Source organism: Nilaparvata lugens, chromosome 9 (genome assembly GCF_014356525.2).
Source record: "Nilaparvata lugens isolate BPH chromosome 9, ASM1435652v1, whole genome shotgun sequence".
Lineage (NCBI taxonomy): Eukaryota > Metazoa > Arthropoda > Insecta > Hemiptera > Delphacidae > Nilaparvata > Nilaparvata lugens.
The window spans coordinates 3600871-3613121 of NC_052512.1; the positions used below are offsets into that span (position 1 = coordinate 3600871).

General features: G+C 35.5%; 1 protein-coding gene across 1 annotated transcript in view; it reads right to left on the bottom strand.

The window, feature by feature from the left end:
- Positions 1–12251, bottom strand: part of LOC111046932 (asparagine--tRNA ligase, cytoplasmic) — a 38645-nt gene extending 26394 nt beyond the window's left edge. Inside the window, 5 exon segments of the mRNA XM_039435757.1 lie at positions 2167–2315; positions 4371–4514; positions 8334–8491; positions 10754–11015; positions 12246–12251. Coding sequence (XP_039291691.1) covers positions 2167–2315; positions 4371–4514; positions 8334–8491; positions 10754–11015; positions 12246–12251 — 719 coding nt within the window.

Sequence of the window (12251 nt, forward strand, 5' to 3'; positions counted from 1 at the left end):
AAAACAAGACTAGATTTATTTGATATTATTTTATTACAAACAATACTTACAATGATTTTCATGAACAAATTGTTTTTCGTCTTCATCGCATTGTATTGCCAACTTGAAAAAGCATGACTACCAATATTTAGTAATACCATAGATAAAAGATAGCATAAGAAGATATCCCATGGTATAGGTAGTATATGTTCCAAATAATTACTAACAGCGTCGAATAGCTTCAAGAAAAAGTGCCAGGACTATCAGCTTGAGTTGACATTGAAAAAATAAACATAAAAGCCCTATACCATGGGATATCTCCTTGTGCTATTTTTTCTCTGTGTTAATGCCAACATCACGGACAAAAACTATTTTACTACGACTTGCTATTATTCTTTTCTCCTTCTAACCAACTGTCCAGTGACTTTTGCGCCACGCTGTATTACTTTTATGTGTTATTATATGAGGCAATACCATGGGATATCTTCTTATACAATTTTTTCTGTGTTAATGCCAACATCACGGACGAAAACTATTTTACTACGACTTGCTATTATTCTTTTCTTATTCTAAGCAACTGTCCAGTGACTTCTGCGCCATGCTGTATTACTTTTCTGTGTTATAATCTGAGGCAATAAATGTGATTTGGTGTTTTGACTACTGACGTTTTCACCGCGAATCATGATGTGTCGGTTGTCGAGTTGCACATCTGGCAGCGCGTCTTCGTTGAGAATGGTGTCCGCTCCACCGGACGGTGCACCACCCACCACCCGCCAGTAGTCAACCATCAACTCATGGCCACCTGGTGCCTGCAATCCAAACACCAATCAAATCTTGAATATTGTAAAGAAAAGAATGTACGGGAAACGAAATACACAATACACAAATTACGCATCATCACGTCTCAACTACTGAACAGATTCAGTTCAAAAAGTTCTGAAATTTCAATTCAAAAAATTCTGTATTACTCATAAAAACAATATTTTCAATTTTAGGTGAAAATGTTACTGAACATTAATTGTAGAGATTTCCATGCTCAATCTACTCCACTTGATTTTTTTTGTTTAAATTGTATCTGAAGCCTGATAATTGGGAATCTAAAATCGAACTTTGCATTGATGGGGCGGAGCTCCCGAAATTTTTACAGATATGGGACTTGTGGCAGTTGATAGAGCTTATCGATGACTATTTTGGGTATGAATTTGCTCAAAATCGTTGGAGCCATTTTAGAGAAAATCGCGAAAACCCCTGTTTTTGACAACGTTTTCGCCATTTTAGCCGCCATCTTGAATCGCATTCGATCGAAATTGTTCGTGTCGGATCCTTATAGTGTAAGGACCTTAAGTTCCGAATTTCAAGTCATTCCGTTAATTGGGAGATGAGATATCGTGTACACAGACGCACATACACTCATACACACACACACACACACACACACCACACACACATACAGACCAATACCCAAAAACCAGTTTTTTTGGACTCAGGGGACCTTGAAACGTATAGAAATTTAGAAATTGGGGTACCTTAATTTTTTTCGGAAAGCAATACTTTCCTTACCTATGGTAATAGGGCAAGGAAAGTAAAAAGCTACTCAATGAGAGTGAACAGCAGACTTGTAATACTGAAAACAAGACAAACTGGAAACTTGACAAACTGAAAACATGACGTGCTGAGAACTTGATGAACTGAAAGATTTAAGAACTGACAACTCGATAAACTGTAAACTTGATGAAATGAGAACTCGACAAACTGAAAACTTGATAAACTGAGAACTTGTTGCACTGAAATCAAGTGTCAGCGCATAGAGGACTGTAAGTGTGATAGCTTCCAAATAGCCTCAGCTGATGTTATGAATGGGAAAACTGTAGTAATTGCATGCAATGAACTCTTCAGCTGACTAAATGATAAAATCACAACAATTTTTTTCTTATGCACTTTCGATGTTATTTTTAGGATATTCTGAAAAAGGACGAAGGAGTGAGTCAATTTTTTTGTCCAACGAACGAGACTTGCAAAATATGAATATGTGTTCAAAATTTGAAGCTGATAGATCGAATCTTTCAAAAGTGATTGTTGAACATACACACAGACTGACAACGACTTTGGCAGTGAGTTAGAAAAGTAAGAAATCGCTGACACTCGTTCAACAATGAAGTGAATTTAAATTGAAAGGTGAGTACTCACTTGAAATAGTTGAGTTTGAATAGTGTGGAGCCACCTTCGACTTGGGTTTGAACCAGGGTGGGCGGAGTCACCTCACTGTAGCCTCGGTCGTAGTAGTGGTCTCTGAACGCCTTCATTATCACAGAACGCATGCGCAGCACACGAGCCGTCTGCAAACCATCAAACAATTAATTCACTTTTCCTCATGTCGCTGGTGAAGCCACGTAACCAGGTTCTGTTTTTATATAGTATTGTCTAAGACATATTATGATAATCCTAAAATTGGTGATAGAACTCATTCAACAATTTGATACATCCTGAGATTCTGTGAATCTAAGTGAGACAGAGAAACTATTTCTTCTTTTTTGTGTCTGAGGAACGTTGGTTTTGTAAACTTCTTTTTCAATCTATTTTCTGAGTCAATTACAAGAGTGGCACAAAAGCCACTAAACAGTTGGTTAAAACAAGACTAGATTTATTTGATATTATTTTATTACAAACAATACTTACAATGATTTTTATGAACAAATTGTTTTTTGTCTTCATCGCATTGTATTGCCAACTTGAAAAAGCATGACTACCAATATTTAGTAACACCATAGATAAAAGATAGCTTAAGAAGATTACTAACAGCGTCACATAGCTTTACGAAAAAGTGCCAGGACTATCAGCTTGAGTTATGTCACCTGGTCATATGGGACATATATAATATAATATATGAATTCATATTATGAATCATATATTCATTTCATATTGATCAGGATTTTAGAGTTTTAAAATTAAAAAAGTTCAATGAACAGTATTTTGTCTTTGAACAATCTTTGTCATCGACAGAAAGATTGTTTATTTTATTTGTTGTCAATATTAAAGTAGCTTCTCTTTGTTTCTAATAACAAACATGCCGCTTGTGCGATAGATAAAAATATGTACTTGAAATGGCTTTCATGTTTGGCATTGACTGAGTTTATATTAATACCCAAAATTCAGCTTTTGGGGCAGAGCTCGTTCGTTAGGACTGTGAGTAGAGTCCGGCTGATCCAGCGAAGAAGGCTAGATTTCGTTTCGTTTTATAATACAGTTATTCTGTCACAGATCGGGCAGTTTAAAAATAATTGTATTATTAAGGAAGACGGGTTCTGAACCTATTCATTGGTTCAGTTAATTTTTTTAAAAATACTAACCGTAAAGTCGCGATTAAACCAGTGAATGCTAATGGGGGAAGCAAGCCATATTCAAAAGGTAGGTGACTACTGGATAAGATCATTGTTCTTAATTTTCATAACCACAAAAATTGAATCATCTTAAGCCGCAGCGAGTTGTTTTCCCCATTAAATTCAATTTTAATATTGTGTTTGTATATATATTTATATTTTACCTTTCTGGAATAGAGAAAAATTAATATTTACAATTTTCAACCACGTAAAATCGAAAGATACCAATTAAATAAAGTTCTAGTATTACTGTTTTCTTTTTGTTATCAAAGTTCTTTTCCCTCCTTACAGTTAACATTGGAAATTGAAACATAAAAGCCCTATACCATGGGATATCTCCTTGTGCTATTTTTTCTCTGTGTTAATGCTAACATCACGGACAGAAATTATTGTAATACTTCTTGCTATTATTCTTTTCTCCTTCTAACCAACTGTCCAGTGACTTTTGCGCCACGCTGCATTACTTTTCTGTGTTATTACCTGAGGCAATACTATGGGATATCTTCTTATGCTATTTTTCCTCTATGGTGATACCAACATCACGGACGAAAAATATTGTACTACGACTTGTTATTATTCTTTTCTCCTTCTAACCAACTGTCCAGTGACTTTTGCGCCACGCTGTATTACTTTTATGTGTTATTATCTGAGGCGATACCATGGGATATCTTCTTATGCTATTTATTCTCTATGGTGACACCAACATCACGGACGAAAACTATTTTACTACGACTTGCTATTATTCTTTTCTCCTTCTAACCAACTGTCCAGTGACTTTTGCGCCACGCTGTATTACTTTTATGTGTTATCTGAGGCAATACCATGGGATATCTTCTTATGCTATTTATTCTCTATGGTGACACCAACATCACGGACGAAAACTATTTTACTACGACTTGCTATTATTCTTTTCTTATTCTAAGCAACTCTCCAGGGACTTTTGAGCCACGCTGTATTACTTTTTTGTGTAATTATCTGAGGCAATAAATGTGATTTGGTGTTTTGACTACTGACGTTTTCGCCGCGAATCATGATGTGTCGGTTGTCGAGTTGGACATCTGGCAGCGCGTCTTCGTTGAGAATGGTGTCCGCTCCACCGGACGGTGCACCACCCACCACCCGCCAGTAGTCAACCATCAACTCATGGCCACCTGGTGCCTGCAATCCAAACACCAATCAAATATTGAATATTATAAAGAAAAGAATGTACGAGAAACGAAATACACTATACACAAATGACGCATCATCACGTCTCAACTACTGAACAGATTCAGTTCAAAAAGTTCTGAAATTTCAATTCAAAAAATTCTGTATTACTCATAAAAAACAATATAATTTACAATTTTCCAGTTGAATTATTCTTACATGAGATAAGTATTTTTTGAGAGAAAAAATACAGGAGTATGAATGACAGCTTAAAATAATAAAATAGAAAATAAGTTCTTAATATCATTTGTATCATTTGCACATTAATCTTCTAAATCAAAGTAGCTATTAAAGCATTGCAAAAAAATTGTAATGAAAAAGTTCTAATCATTATTCTTTAACCCATCGGGATTGAAATAATATAGAGGGAAGAGTTGTGAGCCGACAGTGTCTTTATCCAGGAATGATCTCAACATGGACCTGAGGTCTGTGTGTGGAGATGAGGAATTTTGCAGTGGAGAAAATGGAGATTAACTTAAAATTTTGCATATAGATTCTTAATTTATCGAGGATGATTATAGGCCTATTTCCAGTTCGTCTAGTTTTCAGTTCATCCAGTTTTCAATTCGTCAAGCTTACAGTTTATTATACTTTGTTTGAGAGGGGTCATAGATAAAATAGTTTATTAAACGGTTTTATCCCCTATCTATATCCTCTTCTTCAGGAAGCTCTCCGATTGGCTGATTGACCCTTTATATGGTCTGGCACTGAGTTGCACACTTGACAACAATGAAAGCGTCATACAAGAAAAAACTGTAAGGCTGGGTGCACACCAGTTAGTCATGACAAGACATGATCAGACATGTTTAGTCACAATACTTAACACAGTTGCTTATGAAGACATGTCTAATTGCAATGACTAATCAGTGTGAGTTGTGTCATAAGCAACAATGTGAAGTATTGTAACTAAACGTGTCTGATCATGTCTTGTCTTGTCTTGACTAACTGGTGTGCGCCCAGCCTAAGTAAGACTAATTAATATAGAAGACTGATGAAAGGTCCCTACGGTGAGGTCCACATTATAATGTCAGTGAAAAGATAATAGAACAGCATTGCCGATTCTCTGCCTTGCTACTACCTTCTATAGAAGATAACTAATATCGGTATATCTGATGTAATATTAGCTTTTTATTCTTGTTCAATATCAATATTAAAAATGTGTTTTTAATTGGATTTTAAGCTGTTACTTTTTCAGAATTTAACAGAAAAAGGTTTAGTGAAAACCATCTCCGTACTCATGACAACTGAAGTCATTTCAAGTACAGGGCTGTGAGAAAAAGCTTTGGTGATTGTGCCAAACAGGTTGTTCCAGACAGACCTTCCCTCCATTGGCCTTCAACTTTCAGTCGATAGGCTAATTTTCGTGCTTCTGCCATGATAAAAATGCCCAATGACAGTAAGCCAAGAGCAATTTCGAGAGTTGCTGACGGGCTGCTAGTGACTATAGTGAGGTCCACGTTATAATGGCAGTGAAGAAAGATAGGAGAAAAACGTTGCCAAGTCTCTCCATTTTGCCACTGACTGTTACTCAATTCATCCCATTAAATTTAATCTAATAATAATTATCATTTCCTTGATAAAATAATTAATTTAATGTCAAATTAATCTAGGAAATATATTTTTTCATAATTTGATTCAAAAATTTGCTTTCATAACTGAGATCATATTTTTATCTTTATACAAACCTGAAATGGCGGCTAATTTAAAAAGCTGTGACACAACAATCTGAATTTCAAAACAGCAGAAATTAAGTTATTAAGTTATTTGGTAGATATTCTACTCCAATTTCTTTTAAAAATAATAAAAAAATAGGAATCCTGTTCAAAAATAAGTAATTCCAATGGATTAATTCTTAAATAACTTTTCAATATTATTTATACCGGTACGAGTAGGTCTAACCTATACGGGTAGGCCAACTGAAGCATGGATGAAGTCTAGGATGGTTAGTTATCAACTTTTAAAATGTCATTTAAGGTATCTTAATTTGTGTTTCTCATACGGTAATGTTTAAAAATTTCATTGTTTCAAAAACATTTAAATCAATTATACGACTTGTGTACTCAAGTATTTTGATAGAATGAAGAAAAAAAATGGCGGCTGAGAATTGTTTGGTCAGTTTTGTTCAGTCACTGTCAATAGTGAATATAAAATATTCTGGCAAATAGACAACATTGAAAAGCGAGAGAGAGATAGTGCTATCTGTTTTGTTGTATAATAGAAAAGGTCAGCAACAGTATTTTCAATTGTACACTGCCATTATAATGTGGACCTCACAATAGAAGTGTGTCCATCCCTTGTAGACTTGTGAGTTTGGCTGTGGCTGTAACCTGGTTAACCTTTGTCCACCATTCAGATGTAACCTGGGGCCTTATTACTGCCTTGTACAGCCACAGCGCTATGTGAGGCTTTAACCCCCACATGGAGCCTGCAAATCTCCTGGACTTTATACGCGCCCATTTTGCTTTATGCAGTGTATTATTTAAATGATTGTTCCATCAGGTGTTCTTCACTATTAACGTGGACCTGCTATAGGACAACAACAACTCCAATGGTTGCGTCCAAAGCCACTGATTAATTCCATCGAGTATTTTTTTAACGTTCAGTAAAAAACCTGATCACAGATGAACCACAGAATCGAAAGTCGGATAGTATCCTGACGCCAAAATCCGCCATCTTGAAAGAAAGTGTATCATTGTAATATAGCAGTAATTTTAATTTCTAACAAGATGATGCACTTGGTCTTGGTGCACTCAAGTCTTGGTTTACCTTCCAGTCTGTATGTATTCTGTGGCTGAACGGTTGCTCATGAGTCATGACTGACAGATGTTTTCTCTGCTGCTTATATTTGTAAACAAAACTAGAACCTAACCTATCTCATAGTCGACTGAGTCATTGTCAATATTGTAGAACCGTTCCATAATTGAATAAAAACACAATATGTTGTCAAATTCTACTCTGTTTTATTTAGTACACGACCAAGGTTTCGTGACCACACCGGTCACATTTTCAAGTTGACTGGTGAACTTGAAAATGTGACCGGTGTGGTCACGAAACCTTGGTCGTGTACTAAATAAAACAGAGTAGAATTTGACAACATATTTGTGTTTTTATTCAACTATCTCATAGTATAATCAATTGAAATGGAAAACCATCAAGTGATTGGAGTTGTTGAAAATGCTTTGGATGATATTTTAAATGTTATTTATGTAATCATGCATTTCTGTGCTCCCAAATACATTATAATGGAGTCCATTATAAATATAAACAACCTCGTATTCAGCCATGTCTGTTTACGTTCAGCTACTCTGTTTACGTTCTTTTCCATCGGTAGAAAAGTACGATGACCTGATCAGTGAACGAACCGGATATGACGTATTTTTTTTCTTATAAGTTAGAGCAAGGACCTTGAAGAGGTATAAACCCACAACGCCTATGCCTTCCCAATGCTAGCTCTTACTTGAAATTGAAGGCTACCATTGGGGTATTTTAGCGCGAGATATTATATAATATATATTTTTTTGTAATACTATAGATTACAAAAATCTTCAAGATCTTTAGTATGTAATAATCTTCCAGGTTGTCCCCTCAATGGCCGATTTCAATTCCAAGTATACTAGCGCTGCATGTGAGTCTATGCATCTTTAAGGTCTTTGAGTTGGACCAAACAGTGCCTCGTTCACTCACCGATCAGTGGCTTTGAACGCAACCATTGATATTATAATCAGGTGGTTACTTTATAATGTGGACCTCACTATAATATTATCAACTCACAGTTTTGCCTTCAGGCACAGGCTGGATGACTCCGAACAGTTGGACAGCTGATTCAGTGGAGAGCACCAGAGCGTCATAGGTCTGACACAGCTTGTCATTCAGCACACACTGCACGAATCCAGTACCGTCTCGCAGTGTCATGAACATCAATGACTTACCTGAAACCACAATAAACTAGTGACCCTCTCGGTTGGAGAACACGCTCATGAACTGTTGTATTGTAATCTTTTAAACCAGCAACTTTCAATTATACAAAGTTGGTGAGAATTATGGAAACAGCTAAATATTACTTTTACAAGAATAATTTGACATTAGATTTCATTGGGGATCCTATTTGACTTTTTGTGTAGTTGAGAAGTTGATATTGTGGTGATTATTTATATTGAATGAAAAATACTAAGAAATTGTCAAAAAACCACAGATTTGATACTTAGAAAGACCGGTTTCGGTTATTACACCATTGTCAATCTCTGATTAACTGATTTTTCATTCGATCCTATTTGAAATAAAAATTACATCTTTGACCCTCATATGAATCCAAAATCATTTTTTTTAATGAGAAGGTGGCCATGTGATAAGTTACATGATTTCGATAAAGAGTTCCAAGAGAAAATGAATTGCAAAAGCCGCACATTGATACCCCAACCCGTATAACTTTTTTGATGTAAAAGTTGTTAATTATGTTGTATATTAACCAGCTGAAATCATGTGTCAGCGCATGAAGGACTGTCTGTGTGATAGCTCCGAAATAGCCTTGGCTGATGTTATAAATTAATGTATGGAAAAGCTGTAGTAATTGCATGTAATGAATTATTCAGCTGACTAAATGATAAATCACAACAAATTGTTTTCTTATGTACTTTAATAGTTATTTGTATATCTAGAGTGAAAAGAGGCGAAGCCGAGGGCAACAATTTCCCTGAGGGAGAAAATAATATTTTCCTCCACCTACTGCCTAAAGTACTTACTTTACTCCCTGGAACATAATACTAAAGTGTCACTTTTTCGCTCTCGGTACTAAAATACAGAAAAACTCCCTAGGGAGGAAAAGTAACTCCATTTAAATAACATGGGAAGCATCTCTATTTTAAAAACTTACATTGGAAATAGATTAGAAGGTCTAATCTCAGATGAGGAAGCATAATAGAGTAGTGTCATGGAACCAACTAAATTCAATACTTGAACCAGAAATTTGATTAACATTATGTAATATATGTTTGTATGCTAAAATTGCCTATTACATGTATTTCATATTAATATACTATAAATATTTAAAAATATTTTTTAATATTTCATGTTATTCAAAATACAAATATTTCCCATCAACTAATCAAATTTGGAACGCGAACATGTAGTTATGAGTTGGCCATTGTTGTTAGAACTGTTGCCGACAGATAGCGTATAGCGCTGTCGGCGGTGAATTGTGATTACTTCCAACTGTTTACTTTTTAGGTTATGTTGTGTGACATGGGTAGTATTTGATTACTTATTTATTGATTGATTTTTTCGTGTTTTAGATTTAAGATTTTTCAGGAGAAAAGACTCTGATATTAGAATAATAATTTCCGTAGTTGGACTTTAGTGAGAAAATATATGATTTAGTGAGTAAGTAGTATTTTTGCAGCGACAATAAGATTCTGCTAACTTATGTCTAAACGACTCTGAGAACCAGCAAATTCAGGGATATTTGCTAGTTCTCACGGATGAGGCGGCTCCACGAGGCAAGGACAAGGCGGATGTTTGGTAGCCTGTAGATATTTTCACAGAGGAATACTGCAGACCTGGCAAGTACCCGCTTGCCCAATCAAGTGAGAACCGGACGGAAAACCTCCAGTCGTAAACAACAGAGGTACCGAGCAAATCAAAACCCATACCGTATTGCAAAAAGTCAAGTCAGTTTTCCAGCATTATGATATACGTGAGTGTCCTGTGGTTTGGGATTACGATGGGAGTGATAGCTGTGGGTAAGTGCCAAAATTTCTAGCTCCTTATAAAACATTTTCACCCGGCCGAGACCCTAATTAGTAAAATTCTTGTTGTAGTAAAATTTCTAGTTAGCAGAATCTTATTGGCAGGTAGTTTTTGTAGGAATAATATTTTGATAAAATTTACTGCATATTCCGTTCTTTAAATTTCAAGTAATTGACATAATAAATGAGAAATTCTTTAGGTAATACAATGTTGTTGTCGATCCAGTTCCCATGACTCCCTTGAAGTAGTAATAAGATATCTTCAACCCCCATCAAGGGCGGTTACAGTTGTAACAAATTGTTACTGGTCACGTAAGTTTTTAAAATTATTTTATTTGCAGTTTTTATAAAAATGTAGGTGGAGGTAAAATGTTGTGTATATCATGAGTGGAAAATGCTTTCTTATATCCTGACAACATCGTGTATAGAATGAACTGAATTGAAACGAACCCTGTCTTCTAAGCCGGTGCACCCATCCGAATATCTTGACCCGTTTGTTGCGGTGATCCTTGGCCTGCGATATCTTGACAGGCTGAGCACTCGGCAGACTGGCATCCTCTTCGATGACCACCTTCTTGGCATCCTCCAGATTCCGCAACCGATTTTCCGCCTCGTCCGCGTCTTTCTTCGCCTTTTCCGCCTGCTTGGCCACTTCCCGCGCCCAGATTTTCTGCACTTTCTTCAGCTGAGACTTTGCGGCCACATCGAACTTCTACAATAACACACAAAAATGTTTCCACTTCAAAAGTGTTTTCTAAATTCAATGTGTACGTTCTGGGATAACGGTAAATTGTTCCAAGTGGTAAATTGTGAGTAGCGGTGTAATAGTGATAATATTGAAGATAAATTTACTGATTTGGTTCATTTGAAAAGTTTAGAATAAGGACTTTATCATTCAGACTCTAGTGTTCATGTAGTTGAATTTTTATCGTGACAAATTTATTTTTCTGTTGAAATATAAACAGTAACAACTGTTGAAATAAAACAAATGTTATCTCTTAAAAAATAATTTTCTCACATCAAGAATTTTGCTAACTTGCGTCCAGGAAAACTCCAATTTTATGCAGGGTTTAGTTATTCTCACGAAACTGTATTTCCGTTAGCGATGGAAAATACACTGGTATTTGGGAATATTTCAAACTTGCATATTCCTTTCCCACAGAATTATGCTCTGTCTCCACGTGGACCGTCGTCTCCTTGGTGGAAACATAATTTGCGTGGAAACTCAAAGTTGAAAAAAGTCTATCTGTCCAGTTCAAATCCAAATTTCAAACAGTTTGAACGCCATTAGAAAGTTTAAAAACGTTAAACAAAGGAGCATAGTATTTGTATCTTATTGGGAATTTCTTAAAGGGGAAAACATTTAAAAAAAGATTCATATACTTTGTTTGACGTTTTTGAATTTCTTTAGCGTTCAAACTGTTTGAAATTTGGCTTTGAACTGGACAAATATACTTTTTTCAACTTTGAGTCCAAAAACGTCAAACAGAAGAACAAATTATGTGTATCTTATTGGAAATTTCTTCCTCTTTCCAACCACGTCCTTATAATTATTTCGACTAACAGTTCTCTGGTAATTGACGTATTTCAAAAATATCACAAAATCGTTAAGTTGGATCTCATAAACTAAGATAGTAGACAAATTTACTGGACATCTTTCGTAGCAAATTCCATGTAGAATCTATGGCATTCGACTGTTACACCTTTTCTGGCACACTCTGTAAACTGATCTTCCAGAGTATTCAATCTCAGTTTTATGATTAAATCTGATGAAGATAGTTAGGATACAAGGTGTTTCTGAAATACACCGACAACTTTGTGAGGGTTTCCTTACACATTTTATGGGAAACTCTATATTTCTTAGCATTCTGTTGTATCCTTGGTTTTTCAATAATAAATTAACTCATGTGTTCATTAATAATTATAACACTTTATTAATTACTCTCAT